Source organism: Gracilinanus agilis, chromosome 1, assembly GCF_016433145.1.
Source record: "Gracilinanus agilis isolate LMUSP501 chromosome 1, AgileGrace, whole genome shotgun sequence".
NCBI lineage: Eukaryota > Metazoa > Chordata > Mammalia > Didelphimorphia > Didelphidae > Gracilinanus > Gracilinanus agilis.
In genome coordinates, this window is record NC_058130.1 from 426,142,350 (window position 1) to 426,159,411 (window position 17,062).

The 17,062-nt window shown below is 35.1% G+C and overlaps 1 protein-coding gene across 1 annotated transcript in view; it reads right to left on the reverse strand.

Annotated features, from left to right (window-relative positions):
• CLPTM1L (CLPTM1 like) overlaps positions 1–10,498 on the reverse strand; it is a 31,620-nt gene extending 21,122 nt beyond the window's left edge. The window contains exons 1-7 of the mRNA XM_044657863.1: positions 10,337–10,498; positions 9,112–9,212; positions 6,848–7,037; positions 3,850–3,995; positions 2,862–2,940; positions 833–950; positions 190–284 (exon numbers count right to left, since the gene is read on the reverse strand). Of these exons, the coding sequence (XP_044513798.1) occupies positions 190–284; positions 833–950; positions 2,862–2,940; positions 3,850–3,995; positions 6,848–7,037; positions 9,112–9,212; positions 10,337–10,498 (891 nt within the window). The remainder of the gene's footprint in view (positions 1–189; positions 285–832; positions 951–2,861; positions 2,941–3,849; positions 3,996–6,847; positions 7,038–9,111; positions 9,213–10,336) is intronic.
• Positions 10,499–17,062: the final 6,564 nt, after the last annotated feature.

Genomic DNA, 17,062 nt, shown 5'->3' on the forward strand with positions numbered 1-17,062 from the left:
AAAGATAATTGAATTTTGTTCTTATTAAAGCTCAGTAGTTCTGTGGACACTGGCATACAGGCCTTAGAAGGAAATGTTATAAAGGAAAAATTCTTAATTTAACACTCATATTTAAGTTCTATTACTGAAAAATTTATCATTCTTTATCAAATGACAGAACAAATAGCAAAGTATCAAGAATTCACTTACATGAAATGCTGCTACAAAGAAAGTCAAAGCTAAGAAATACAAGTTGGTATCTACAAAAATTCCTTTTACTTCATCTGCATCCTTTTCTGAGAATCCTGTAGAAAAACAACACAAAACCAGCATTATAAGTTTTTAGTTTATGATACTCCATAGATTTTATTAATCTATCAAAAATGGAAGTCCAATTGGGAATAGTTATAAATATTTGTTACAGTAGTTATAAGCAATAGTTACAAGCATTTTGGTTATTTTTACATTTCTTGTTTAAGAAAATAATAAGTTTACAAATAGTACACTTTCAAAGAGTTATTGTGGAGACAAATAATTGATTACAATGATTAAAATGAAATAATTTCTAATAAGTAGTTGAAAGAAGAAAAATAGTTGAATAATTTCTGCTGGAAAAAAAATAAGCTTCTGGATACACAAAAACCCTATATACCTAGTAGAGTCAACAAATAAATGATAATGCTCAATTATTAGCCAAATATTTTTTGAAAAATAATTTAAAATATTAGGAATTGCTTGCCAAAGACTAATACAATTAGGATTTTAGCTGTAGTACCATGGTCAGTAAAATTAAAAAAACAACAACATGGTAGTCTCAAAACATAAAATCATGATCACATATATCATAACATACCAAACTGCTGTAGGGAATATACTGCATCTTGCATGTGAATCCAAAAACGGAGCTTTCCTAATGATATCTTGTCATATGACACAGTCAGAGGTAGTTCAGTTGTTGAACGATTTATTACCTGCATGTGCCCCCCCAACAAATAAATCAAGATTCAAAAAAAATGTTGTATAAAGTGCTGAAGTTTTTTTAAGTAATCAAAACAATGTCTATTGATCATTTTGTTGGCATGGCAATTCTGGTCTTTATTCCATGTCTGGACTACTTTCCTTAACCCCCTACCTGACTGGAATGCTTTCTTTTCTTACCTTACCCAAATTGTACTCATTTTTCAAGGTACAGATTAAATCCCACCTCTTCCATGAAGCTCTACAATCATTGTACTATGAATTGGTCCTCTTGTCCTACCTCTGAATTTTCAAAAAACCTACTATTCATACTATATATTTATTTTCTGTCTTGTTAAATTATATATGTATGCTTGATCTTCTTGAATATAGTGAAAACTCCTTGAGAGTCTGACCAATGCCTTTATATCTTTCAAATGACTTAATATAGTGCTTTGCACAAATTAGTCATTTAATAAGTATTTTGATTAAATATAGAAACTGGTTATTAGGAATCATTACATTAATACCATCCTATGGAATAACATGATAATGAATAACTATTTTCAATTTGAAAACTTTTCATTCTATGTAGTTTGGATATTTTAAGTATTTGATATGGCAACTCTATTAAAAATGTCTTTAAATTTTTATAAATTATAATCATATCCAGGTGGACGTGGGCCATAATTCTGTTTATAATTATGTTCCAGTTCCTTATGGTTTATTTAATTCTCAAGGACATTTGGGGTTTGCATTTGTAGGATGAAGATTTGAAATCTGTTTTTAAAAGGCTTATTTTTCTAGGTATCTGGTAGATACTAAATTTTTGCAAGTTGTGGTGATATGTTGAAGATTTGACTATTTCAATGCAAAATACACATTAATCTAGGCTCGTTAAGATTAATCCTTCTGTAATTTTTGATGGCAATATGGTGCTGTGCAAGCTGGAACTGAGGATGTCATTGACAAAAAAGAAATATGAAGCTCCTGTCCAGAACTGATAAGATCAATTTCTAATTTTGGTTTATTTGTTTTAGTGGCCAGGACTACTTGCCTTTTCAACATGTAGAATATTGGTACTTTTAATTTGTTCCTGATATATTTGACATTCTTATACCAGGACACAAAGGAGCACCATTCTCTCTACCGTCCTCTTAGACAAAATGATTATTTCAATGGTTCCAATAGAGTCTAACTGCAATCCTATGCTGCTTGGTATATTTCAATATTTCATATATTTGTATTGGTTGGGGTGCAACATCAATCAGTGGTACTGCTAAAGCCCAACTGGTCAGTGTTTCAGGGTCCCAGAGTTTTTTCTTTATTATTATCCCATTCTCATCTTTTTTTTTTACGGGGTTCAAACAGAAGTTATCATTGGACAAGCTGTCATTCTGATGTTATTCTTTTATATTCAATATTATTACTATTATTATAAAGCCTAGAAAGAAATCACAATAATTATAGGTTATGGTTTCTATTCCTATTAAGCCTGTTTTTGCATTACTACATTAGTTTACTGGGCCCACACAAAGAAAGAATACCCCAAGACATCTCTTTGGATTATCTAATTTCTGTTATAGCCACAAGAAATTATGTTAACGCAGATATGTGTACAGATGCATATCTATACATTGGTATATGTATAACATGTTTTCTTCTTGCTCAGCATCAGTTGCTAAGCTGCCTCTTCTAGTATTCTAAATAATATCTACATAGTCTGAAAGGGTCAGCTAGCATGCTCCTTTTCTTAGAAAGAAAACCTTTGAATTACTAATTATGTCTTAAATAATAAAAGAATGAATCATTATTAAAATATTTAACATTGTAGTGCTTTACAAATTATCTTTAAAATAGTGAATTCTATAAGATAGTGAAATTCATTTTAGTGAAAGAGAAAATAAAATAGTGAATAAACTTACCATTAGATCTTTTACTCGGTTGCTAAGTTGATCAATAAATAGTATGGGCAAATAATGTACTGTTTTTCCTAATTGAACCCTGTGAGATAAAAAAAAATTTTTTTAAAGATTTTATTGTGAATTTGGGAATATTAATTTATCTAAGAAAAAATATAGCTTGACAATCTGACTCTATGCAATAAACTATTAAGTCATATTCTAGGGCATGACTATTCCTGCCTTTAGAAAATGAGTTTGGAGAACTCTTATTGGTCTAACTTGAAATATGTCTAAATTAACATAAATTCAGACACACTATCATACAACTTCTCAAGATAAATGCATTTTCTTAAACTTCCTGAGTCTGTTACAGCTAAATATAAAAAGCAATTCCATCTAGTGTCAGCTTTTATAACTACTCAGCTATTAAAAGGACAAAAGTGGGCAATCTTAAGACAGGAAAAGAGAAGATAATTTGCTAAATATTAAAAGTAGAAATAGTAGTCTCACTACAGTAATGATTTGAGAAAGCACAGAAAAAAAGAAACTCATACTCTAACAAATAATGCAAACATTCTTCTTCACAATAACTTCTTTGTCATATAGCAAACCTAAGCAAATGGAGTTTGTTTCCCTTTCCCTATCATAGTAACTATGCTAATAAGAGAAATATTCAAAAGGAATACAGTAGGAAGAAACCTGATAAAGATCTAGATAGCAGTCTTCAGAATGTTTAACAATAAGCTCAACCACTCAAGAATTGTAACCATTTTTCATTCTAGCTAGTAATTCAAAACACTTTTATCTAACTCATTCCCTCCAATGCCAGTTTAAACCAGCTTAAAGAATGCAAATTCACTTCAATTACTTGAAGCTATGAATTCCAAATAATTTTATGATCCCCAGCATTCTGAATTATTCTCATGTCAGTGGAAGTCTCTATTACTCTGGAGAATCTGGAGGTAAACACACTATTAATATTAATTTACTAACTGGAATCATCACTTACATCTTCATGTATCTATGAACATCAGCAGGGAGAGAGGACCCATCAAAGACAAAGTCATCCACCATCACATTGAGTGTTAACCTTGATCTCCAGTGAGAAACTGGCTCATCTAGGGCATTTGTTGGTTTCTTTTCTGCTTCAATTTGCTTGTAAATAAAAAGAACCATGTATTAATCAAAATCAATATGCACAACCAAGACTTTTTGGCCTTCCCGCCTTCATTCTTGTTGTCCCCTTTGCTATTCTTGCCTGTTGAAATCTCACCTATGCTGGTTCCAGTTTAACACTTGTACTAATGAATTTTTGCTTTTATCCCTATTATTGCTAACTGACATTCATAAAATGCATTATTATTATTTATAATAATATATTAACATGTTATTATATATTGATCTTAACAATTCTGTAAGATAGATGCTATTACTTGTCCCCATTTTCAAGGAGTTGAGAAAGGTTAAGTTATTTGTCCGGGGTCACACAGGTAAGTTACTAAGTGATGAGGCAGGACACAAATTGGCTCCCAGGATAGGACTCTGCTCTGCTACTCTACTTGGCAGCCTCCTTGTTCTCTGAGTGTAAGAATCTCTCCCTGAACAAGTGATTGGCAGATACTTAATAAATTTAATTGCTGAATTAATGGAAAATCATTATGTGAATGTCTATATTCTTATACACTGGCAAAAAGAAATAGCTGTATATGAGACTGTTAAATTTTGATAACAAGTTCATACTACCTGCCAATTGCTCAGTCTGAACATTCCATTCTAGCCCATTACCACCTAACTTGCCTTGGATCCTAATGTATTTTCTCTCATTTCCTGCTTCTCAGATGAAAAGGAAGTTGTAAGGATGTCATGCTTTGTGCACAGTTAACCTTTCTAGTTTTGAATTACTACAGGTTAGTCTTGACTGCTTTCAGAAAGGCCTCCGAGTCATTCTTCTTAAGTTCTCTGAGATGCATAAAAGACAGTGAAAGCACTGGTAGTTTATTGCTTTAACAAATCAGCAACTAAACAAAAAAGAAGATCCTTCCAAAACCAAATGTGGACATTATTTAGAAGGAAGAGGGTAGTTATTGACAATAAATCTTGATCAAATACAAACCAGAAAAGGAACTGGAAAAGAAATACTGAAGATAGTTTTAAGACTAAAAGAGAAAAGATTAAAAAAATGTAAAACAAAATGTAAATGCAAGACAGATATATTAGTTTCCTGTATTATTTTATTTACCTTCTAAAAGAAGGGACCTCAATGATTTTCATGTGAGAATCTTTGGAATCAGAGGCCAAAATTTTTCTTTGCTACTTCCTACCTGTGTGACTTTGGGGCTCAGTCTCCTAAACTGTAAAATGAGGGGACTGAATTATATCTTCCAAGATTTTCTCCAGCTCCAAATTTAGGATCCTATTATATCACCAAAGACATATATGGCCAGAAAGGAAGGTAGGCTAATCAAGACAGGAAGAGTTGAGCTGAGCAAGGTGAGCAAGAGTTCAAGTATGACACTGGCATCCATGAAAAATTAGGACATTGGTCATTAGATATATCCTTTATGGAGGGTTATGGGAGAAAAAGGACAAGAATTCTTTATGATGAAAAAGTTCACGGTTTTGCTTTCTACACTGGAAGAAAAAACTTCTATACTGATGAGATCACAGATCAAGTAAAATAGAAGTAACTGGTCAGTTTATTTTTCTTAATCGGTTCATCACCTGACTGACTTTATTTAGAACATTCTGTACAGGTCACTGATCTAAAATGCCCTAAGCAAGTGATTTTGTTCTAAAGCTCATCTTATTTTTTCTTTACTTTCATTCCTTTTTTTTTTTTGAGAAAAAATTTTTTAAACCCTTAACTTCTGTGAATTGGCTCCTAGGTGGAAGAGTGCTAAGGGTGGGCAATGGGGGTCAAGTGACTTGCCCAGGGTCACACAGCTGGGAAGTGTCTGAGGCCGGATTTGAACCTAGGACCTCCTGTCTCTAGGCCTGGCTCTCAATCCACTGAGCTACCCAGATGCCCCTCTTTCATTCCTTTTTAAGTCTATAGAAAATCTTAACAATTGCAGGGGGCAGCTGGGTAGCTCAGTGGATTGAGAACCAGGCCTAGAGATGGGAGGTCCTAGGTTCAAATTTGGCCTCAGACACTTCCCAGCTGTGTGACCCTGGGCAAGTCACTTGACCCCCATTGCCCACCCTTACCACTCTTCTGCCTTGGAGCCAATACATAGTATTGGCTCCAAGACAGAAGGTAAGGGTTTAAAAAAAATTGTATATAACATTAACAGCAAACAAAGGACCATACCCTTTTAGCTCTACTGTCCTATTAAATTGTAAAGTTATTAGCTGTGGGAGTAAGAATGAACCTCTTTTGAAAAGTACACAATTAATATTTCAAAATCATTTCTAACATGAAAAGTAGACTACAGAGGTTTCTTTAAAAATAATTTCATGAAATCTGGAGGTGCCATGGATTTGGAAAGTAGCTTGGGCAAACTATGTAAAAAGTTATTTCTCAAATTTTTTTGGTATTTCCTATCATCAAATATGTCATGAACCTTGCTAAATTTTTTTTAAAAAGGGGTTTATTTGCTTATGTAGTAGTTCAGTATGTGCAAAATGCTTTATATATAAAACCTCATTTGAACCCCTCAACAACTGAATGAAGTATTATCACTATCATCTTCTTTTTGTAGCTGAGAAAACCGAGACTCAGAGAGGCTAAAGGACTTGAGCAGTTCACACAGCTAGTAAGTGATTGACAAAGGCCTGAATTCTAGAAATTTCAAACTCTAAGTCTGGTGACTTATCTGCTACGTTATGCTATAATTTCATAACATATGACTAAATTAAAAACATTAACTTTATTTGCAAAATCACAGCATGATTTTTATAATTAAAATCTACATGATCCTTAAAAGACTTGCCACAACTCTAAACCACCAAGATTAATATAACAGAATAGATTTCATTCTGATTAGTAAACTAACTACTAAGCTTACCTGGGTAGCGGATTCTCCTGTGAGAAGATTGATTTCTTCTGGTTTGGGAACCATGTATGTAGTGAGAGGACTGACCATATGCACCTGCTTACCATCATGCCAAGGCAAGATCCCAGCATGATGAAGAAATATGTAAGCATACAATGTGCCATTATTTCTTGTTTTCTTTGGCACAGATACATTGACTGTCCTAAAATAAAAATATAGATAAAAATCACTAGCATAGTACGATTTAGTTTTCAATCATGGAGAATACTTAACTATGTCCATGAATAATAACAGCAGTTTCAAATCAACTAATTATAGTTTAGAATTACCTAAAAAGACATCTGCATATAACTTCACTAAAAGCAGTAGTTTCATAACTATTTTCATAACAATAACAACTTATATTTTTTACTTAAATTTTTTATTTCCCAATTATAATTCTATGATGTACTTACTGCACCTATAACTAACAACATTTTATAAAATGAAGTTATAAAAGTACTGATAAAGAACCACAAATATAGATCTGGGACATTGGAGGGCCATCTAGTCCAACCAGCTCACTGTAGAAATGAGGAAACGGATCTAAATAGGTTAAAGCAATCTGTCCAAGGTTATATAAGTGATGACAGAGGCTGGATTCAAATTCATACCTTGCCCCCAAGTTCATAGTTCTTTCCACTACATGGGAGGAAGTAATGTATGCATGATCACAGAGCTAATTAGATCTTCAAACTCTAAAATCAAGTAATTTAAGTAATTCAAATAGTAAGTGATGTTTCACAGAGGTCAAAATTTTAAAGGAATGAAAGTCTTAAGGAAACACAAACCTTAGTTTTAAAAGCATTTTCTAGATCTACTTTCTCTTCAATAGAAGTGGAAAACTTTTATGTACCAATATAATGCATTTGTAGCTTCACCTTTGTTTATAAGTGACAGCAGTTTATTAGAAACAAAAGAAAAATATTTATCTCTGTGGCAGGCCATTTTATCTTTGAATCAGTCAAGTTTAAATTGGAGGCTGATTAAATCATTGTTCTCTAAAAGTTTTTTAAAGGAACTATACAATTTTGTTTTATTATTTCAATGCAGTGAACTGTTAAATTTCTACATGCATACATTTTTATGACTTTAAAAAAATCTAAACATTTTAATGACTTTCAACACTAAGCATTTTTTATCTCCAAATAATTTTTATTCTAGTGAGAGGCACAATGAAAAATACCTCATTACTACTATAAAAAAATTAAATCCTCAGTGTCTAGGACTTTGCTACAAGCTTCAAAGAAACAATGAATTATTAGTATTTGTCTCATAAATTGCTCAAATGCTACTCAGGAACTTTTTTGATAGAATCATTCTACAAGTAAAAAAACATGCACTTAACAATAGTACACTGAAAAAAAAATTTAGGGTTCTATCTTCAGAATTTGAGTTCTTGTGACAAAAGCAAACATTCCTGCAACTGACACTGTGTAAGATAGGATGAGTCGTAACCTTACAATGGTCCCCCTAACTCTGGAAGATTGTCAGTTGCTAATTTGAATGGGTAGGGGGAAGTTTTCTCACTTGGGGGTTCTTAACACCAAGAAATCAAAATTCCAAACTAAAAAAAAAAATTGATTAGAATTTTATCACAACACAAACGGTCACTTTCTCACCCTAGTTGCCAGTGATGTTTTCCATTTAAGGACTATGAATAAATAAGAATCCTAAAAGTATCTTTTGCCTTTAAAAATTTGACGACTTGAGATAGAATTAATTTAAAGAATAATTTAACTTCACATATATGGACTTTTATTTAGTCTACATATTCAACCTATTTTTTAAATTTCAAGAAGTTACTTTTACATAGCAAAAAAAAAAACTAAGCCAAAAAAATACAAAATATCACTATCTACATGCACTATAACAATATAAACATACTCACACATGTAAACACTGTCATTCATTTCTGCCAAATTAGTTATTTTCAGATCTAGAAACAATCTTTTATATGTTTTTTCACTACACTCTGATTATTGAACTTATAGGTTGGAATGTGGCTGATTCTAAAGTTCAATTCTAACTAGACATAATGCACTCTGGAATGTTGCTCCGATACTGACTTCAGAATTTAGGATTATTTTGTTTTTTAAACCTGATAAAATCAAGGTTTTGTTTATTTATAAGACAGAATAGAATGCTACATTTATGATCTTAGCTTTTAAACAATGTACTTCAATAAGAAAAACCATCAAAGTTTCATTTAAAAACTTATAACACTAATATCTTACCGTTCAAATTTAGTCTCAATATCGAAATCTTCCACATTCAAAACTAGATCTATATTATTCTCAGCACCAAGATTTGACCTTGTGGTGGTATACACACTCAGCTGGCAAGCAATGATAAAGGAAAATTAGTACATAAAGGAACCTTGTTAGAAAATGTACAAATTTCTACCAACAAAGTTCTACCATTTCAAACACAGTACTTGTACCTTTTATAATACTTTTACCAACTAAAGGGACTGGCAAAAAGTTTGAAGTTAAGACATTATAAACTATGTTATAAATACAAAGAGACAAAATGTACATAACACCTGGGGATAATCTGATAACATATTTGTATCTGCAAATTTACAAAAGCTACTAATAAAAAGTACTTGAGAATGGAGGAAAGTTTATCAAAGATCTTTGCCCTCCTATAGACACAGTAAATCTCATTTATTTGAAGAAATAAAGAACAAACTCCCAAAGTAGAAATTTCTCTTCTCAAACAAAGAAGGAGGTGTAGGAAGTTATTTTCAGATCTAGAAAGGAGCAGCTTTCAGATCATTCTCATAACTGGAGCCCTCACTTTGCCTGATCACAGAGAAATGACAAAACATACGTGAACTTAGGGGGAAGGGCAGTAGACATCCTCTAACTGGGAGGTCAGTTTCACATGAGTGCATGTATGGATGATACATAGGTATAGATACACATGATGTTTTATATGTGCACACAAGTTGTAGTGGCACACATGTGTAAACACACAGGTTGTGTGTTCATATGCAATAGTGCCAACGTGCTGTACCTGTTAAATATATACACACAACGTATACATGCTATGTTGATATAGTCACACAACACACCCATGTTCTTTCTGTTATGTTTGCATAATATCAATTAGATGTGATTGTGTGCAAACACATTACATGCACATGACAACTATAGTACACATGCAGGTTCTGTCTGCCCTGTGTGCACATACACATTATAGCTGTTACATACGATTATGGATATATACAAACACAAAATACATGTTCTATGTGCATATATGCAACGAATCCATAGTTTTCTGTTGTGTGCATACACATATATAATAACTGTTTTAAGTGCTTGTGTATTACCTACGCTATATATGTATATATGTATTACGTATATGTACACACATACATAACACAACACTCCCTGAAGAGCTAAGCATGGAGTATTACGTGCACACATTTGGGAGGGTCAGGGGAGGAGCACTCACCTGCAGCTTGGGCCTCCGAGCCAGGTAGGGTTGGATGCAGTTGCTGTCCCCGCCGCACGGCTTAGTGTAAACGATCCCGTACATCACCCAACAGGTGTGCACCACGTACACCACGAACACCCCGATGATGAGGCTGGTGAAGGAGCTCCTGCTGCTCCACATGTCGCCGGGGCTACCTCCAGGGGAGATGACACCCCGACACCCTGCACGTGGGCCTCGGGGCTAGCCTGGGGCTGCAGGGCGGGGGCGCGCGCCCTCCCGAGTCCCTCACGCGCACACGCACGGAGGGGGGCGGGGGGGGGGAGAATGGAGGGGCGTCCCCTCCCCCAGTTCCAAGGCGGCGCCTCCCCCGCCCCGGGCCTGAGAGGGAGCGACCGGGAGCTTGGACTACCTAGGCTGCTTTCGTTGTTGTCGCCGCCGCCGTTTGCGGCCAATCACTGAGACGGCTCCGGGCCCCGCCGTGGGGACACGTAAGGGGGCCGCGCCCGAGTAGGCTCCGTTGCACCTCTCATGTTCCCAGTTCGTCCGCGGCCAACGGCGGCATCGCTAACCTGTCACTGCGGGATTCGCCGAGCCGGACACTACAGAGCGCTTCCGGGGAGGGAGGGACCGCTTTTCCGGAAATGGCCCCACCCTTCCTTCCGCCCCTTGGCGCGGCTCTACTAGTCCCTGGGAAGTGTAGTCCTTGCCATCGCTCCACGATTCTACCCTGTAGTCCTTGAACTCCTAAGAACGTTTCTTTCATTTTCAGTCTCTTGGTGCCTTTTCTCTCAATACCTCAAGAGGTATTTATATTATATTATATTATATTATATTATATTATATTATATTATATTATATTATATTATATTATATTATATTATATTATATTATATTATATTATATTAATTTCAAGAGAGAAATAAAAAGTTGTCCCACTCTCTCTGAACAAGGACAGGCATTGATGCCAAATCTAAGGTCTTTAGAAAGGGTTTTGTTTGTTTTACTATAAATAGATATATATGTATGTTACACGCACTACACTCACAAGCGCACATTCCTATTTATCTTGTTAAATATCTCTGAATTACATTAAAAATGTTTAAATATTTCTTAAAACTTTGAGTTCCAAATCCTTTTCATTCCTTCTTGCCCTCCTGGACCTCTTGAGAAGTAAGCAATATGCTATGGATTTATATATATTGTTGAGTCATATCCAACTCTTCATGACACCATTTGGAGTTTTTTGCCAAAGATAACAGAAGTGGTTTGTCTTTTCCTCCTCTTATCCTTTTCCCTATCTGGAGGCAGATAGCACTTTTCATTAAGAAGCTTTTAGAATTGTCTTGAATCAATGTATTGAGCAAAATAACTATCTTCCATAATTGATCTTTATGATATTACTCCTACTGAGTGCTGTTTTGTTTCTGCTCACTTCACTTTGCACCTGGCTTCTCTGAAACCATCCTTTGGGTAATAGTTATTAACCTTTTTGGTATCCTGGACATTTCTAGTGAAGGCCTTGGTTCCATTTTCTGAATAATCTTTTTAAACTTAGTATTTGCCAGAAACCACTGAGAAAACTGGTTAGCAGTCTATAAGAAATGAAATTTTAGATCACACCCCAATACTTCCCCAAAAGAAGATGGGTTCCAAATGGAAATGTGACCCACCTATAAAAGGTAACATTACAAATTAGAGGAGCAAGAAAGAAATTACCTTTTAGGTCTGTAGAAAAGGGATGAATTCATGTCTGCACAAGCAATAGAAAGGATCACAAGTTAAAATAGACTATTAAAAACAATTAAAAAAAATTTAAACCCTTAACTTCCTCTTGGAACCAAGGCAGAAGAATGGTAAGGGCTAGGCAATGGTGGTTAAGTAACTTGCCCAGGGTCACACAGCTGAGAAGTGTCTGAGGTCATATTTGAACCTAGGACCTCCTGTCTCTAGGCCTGGCTCTCAATTCACTGAACTACCCAGCTGCCCCCTAAAATAGACTATATAGACTATTTTTTTTTAAACCCTTACCTTCCATCTTGGAGTCAATACTGTCTATTGGCTCCAAGGCAGAAGAGTGGTAAGGGTAGGCAATGGGGGTCAAGTGACTTGCCCAGAGTCACACAGCTGGGAAGTGTCTGAGGTCATATTTGAACCTAGGACCTCCCGTCTCTAGGCTTGACTCTCAATCCACTGAGCTCCCCAGCTGCCCCCTATATAGACTATTTAAAAGGATTTGCACAAACAAATGTAGTGGTTAAAATTAGAAGGAAATAAGTAACTGGGGGAAAATTTTCCAACAAGTTTCTTGGATAAAGTTCTTATATGCAAAATAATTAAGGAAATCATTTAAATTTATAAGAGTAAGAGCTATTTCACAACAGATAAAAGGTCAAAGGAAATGAACAGGAAGTTTTTAAAGGAAAATAACCAAGCTTTTGTTATAAAGAGTAAGGTAATCTGAGAACTCAGTTTGGGTGTGGGGAAGGATAAAAGGGGATATTAGATGATTATAAGGTGATTTGGAGGAGGAATGAAAGTAAGGGAAGGTATGTAGGAGATAAAGGAAATGGGGTATGTAGGAGAGGGCAGCTCAAACAGGTTTATTCCCAGAGGCTTGAGACAGAGAATACAGGGAGGAAACTAGGGCCAAGTAAGAAATGTTTAGGTTTTTGGCGGGAGGGTTTCTCTTGTTAGTTTCTAAAGTCTCTTGAGGGAGGAGTCAAGAGGGCCCCTCCCTGCCAGTCAAACTGATGGCTGGAGGAAGTCCTTGGGTAGGTACTTCCTGCCAAGATGGATGCCCCCAGTTCTCTCAAGAAATAAAAAGAAAATGATTCCTTCCCTCTTTAGCCCTTCCCTCAATTTTCGATACAATGATTCACCAGAGGCTTGAATAAGTAACAAGGGGATTTATTAATACCAGGGTCAGTCAGAAGGGAGAGGGGTTTAGGATTTCTAACTGCTGCTAGGGAGGGATGATGGTGGGGGATGGGTCGCGGAGAGGTTTAGACTGAGAGAGCCTGACTCTCCCAGTTGGGAGATTCGACAGCCTTTTAAGTAAAGTCTTTATTGAATCACTAAAATTAGGGGTAACTTATTTGAGGATACTCTACTTGTCTATAGAAACTAAACCCACAATGTCTAATCACCAAGCCCTTCCTTCCACCCAGGGCCCAAAGGAAATTCAGGGGAAGGGGAGGGAATGTAGATGGAGAGATCAGGGAGAGGTCCAGAGAAATGAGATAGATTTAAATTTCCCCAAGACAAGATAAGCATAGGCCAAGGCCGAAGCAAAACCAAGCCAAAAGGCCCCAACTAACAGGCTAAGCCAAAGCAAAAGCCTCCACCCACAGCAAAAGCCAGAAGGCAAAAGCCCCGTCAGTTGGAACTTCACCTCTATTTATAGCTTTAAGTTCTAACTGACTTTCTGAAGATTCTAAGATGTTTAACTGACTTTTTGTGACCGTTAGAAATTACAGAAGGAAAAAGTTTCTGTTAGCCATAAACCACTGACAAAGAAATGCAAATTAAAGGAACTTTGAGGTTCCCCTTCACACCTATCAGACTGGACAAAGATGACAAAAAAAGGAAAATGACATATTGGGAGAGGCTGCTGGAAAAATAGTCACAATGATACATTTTAAGTGGATCTATGAATTGGTCCAACCATTCTGGAAAATAATTTGGAGCTTTACCAAAAAACCACTGACACCACTACCAGGTATTTACCCTTAAAGACATCAAAGAAAATAGAAAAGGACTGATGTATACAAAAATATTTATAAGTTCTTTTCATAGCAGCTAAAAATTGGAAACTAAGGAGCTGTCTTATTGGAGAATGGCTAAGTGAATGATGGAACATGAATGTATGTGGATATGGTATGTAAATATATGTATTACACACAAAATATATAAATATAATGGAATATTATCATCCCATTAAAAATCATAAAATGGACAGTTTCAGAGAAAATGGGAAAGATCTCTGTGAACCGGTAGAGAGTGAAGTGAGCAGAACAAAGAGAACAATTTATACTATGACAATAACATTGTAGAAAGAAACAATTTTGAAAGTCTTTAGAATTCTGATGAATGATAAACGGAGGATCCCAAAGAATGAATATGAAACATACTGAGATTAAGATTGATCTTGTATTATTTATTTATTGATCCTATTTAATAGGTAATTGATTTTGTCCTGTAACTGCTTAAGTCATGGTTCTTTGTCTCTGAACTTAGTTCAGAATTCAGCTTGTCTATAGTGGGTTAAATTTACAATCCATTTCTCTTGCTAATCCTAATCTATTCTTGTCTCAAGGAATTTTGCTAACCTTGGGGACTACATGAAAAAGAAAGGGTGTTTGGGCCTGATATCTTTACAATACTGTCCTATCCTTCAAAGATGTCTGGCTTGCTATCCAAAAATCTGGGCTATTAGCTTGTACCTGTACTCCAACCATAGGTACTTAGTCTCATGAGAGAAGAAGAGAAGTTGTTGCTAGCCCCCATTACCAAATTTCTAACCAATCATGCTGTTCCCTGCACCTCAGCTTTGTAACCAATCATTTTGTACTCAATCCCATGATGTCATCTACTCTGTTCTGTTCTTTGTTTTGTACTCCTCAAGATCTATAAAAGGGCAACTATCTTTTAGCTTGAGGTCTTTGACATGAATGGAAGCAAGCCACTGACCCATTTCCTGACAAGTAGCATGCCCCTGCTAATAAATGTTATCTTGCTGCCTCAGTTTTCCCTTTAAAAAAAATTCAATTGCAATAGTAGGTTTAATTGAAGCAATTCCTGACAAAGATGATGAATTTGAAATATAGAAAGACATATTTTCAGACATGATCAGTGTAGGGATTTGTTTTGTTTCATGTTTGTAATAAAGATTTTTTTCATTAAAATTTTTTTTTGTTTAATTGAGGAGGCAGTGGGAGAAACAAATTACAAAGATTTAAAACACATAAAATAGGATTAAAAAGTGAGTCAATTACATTAAAATGACATATATATTTTAATAAATTCATTTACAGACTCTGGGTTAAAAACCCCTGCTCTAATATCATACCCACTAGACTGGCTAACATGACAAAAAAGAAAAAGAAAATGTAAACATTGGAGGAGATGTGGAAAAATTGGGACACTAATATACTGTTGGTGGAGCTGTGAACTGATACAACCATCCTGGTAAGCAATCTGGAACCATGCTCAAAAGTTCATAATATTGCCTATACCCTTTGACCCAGCAATGCCACTACTTGGTCTGTATCCCAAAGAGATTAAAGATAGGAGAAAAGAATCTGTACAAAAATATTGATAGCAGTTCTTTTTGTGATGTCAAAGAACTGGAAACTGAAAGGATATCTAGCATCCAGGGAATGGCTGAACAAGTTCTGGTATATGGTTGTAATGGAATACTACTGTGCCATAAGAAATGACAACTATGATGATTACCCCCCAAAAAAACCACAACCCTGGAAAGACTTATATGAAATGATACAAAGTGAAGTGAACAGAACCAGGAGAACTTTGTACACAATAACAATAATAATGTATGATGATCTACTGTGAATAGCTTAACTATTAACAATAAGACAAGGATTCAGGAAACCTCCAAGGAACTCATGATGAAAAAGAATATCTACCACCCAGAAAGAGCAGACAGTCCAAACGCAGATTGAAATATGCCACTTTTTTTCCTTCATGAATTTTTCTCTAGTGTAAGTAATATAGGTCTTGTGTCATAACTTGATGAACATGGGAATAAGTATTGTATGATAATATATGTACAACCTATATCATATTGCTTATCTTCTTGGGGAGGGGGAGGAGGTAAAAGGGAGGGGAAACAAATAGTTTACAAAATATCAGAAAATAAATATTAAAAATTGTATTGACATGTAAAAAATTAAATAAGAAAATTTAAAGAACATCTATTTTATTACAGTTCTTAATTCTTAAAGAGGAACCAAATTTCTTTATGACTTTAAAGGCTTAGTATAGTATTTTGCCCATAAGAGGTACTTATTAAGAGCTTGTTGGATTGGAATAAAAGATATCACTTATTCTAGTGTGATGTTTTGAGAATTATAGTTAATATTATAATTAACATATATGTTAACAAAGTTAACATAGCCATATAACATATACAATTATTGATATAACGTGTAATACACACATATATATCCATATATATATAACATATATAATTATAGTTAATGTAAAGTCCTTTCAAAGATAAAGGATGGTTGCTGTAAGATGTCAAACTCTCAGATGGCTGAAAGAAATCTGCTGGACAGCCACAATTGCCAGAAAGGCTGACTTGGAGACTGAAGATTCAGAAAGTAGTACTGAATATTTAGGTAAAGACTATAAACTAATTTTGAGCCTAAAGAAGACAGCCTGTGATAACAGCAGCCAAAATTGTAATCTATAGATGGACTTTACATGTGGAAGGTACAAGGGTATAGTGGAAAGAGTACTAGATTTTGCATCAGAAGAGTTTGGTTCAAAGCCCAGATCTGCTGTTTTTTAGGGTAGTGGGGTGGTACAGTGAAGAGGGTGTTAGGCACGAAGACAGGAAGACCTTAGTTCAAATCTGGCCTCCATTATTTGATGATTGTGTAATTCTGGACAAGTAATTTAAGCCTATTTGCCTCAGTTACCTGAAAAATGAGCTAGAGAAGAGGATTGATTGAATATCAAGGAGACTTGGAGCAACATAAATCTAATTTAATCTGGAAG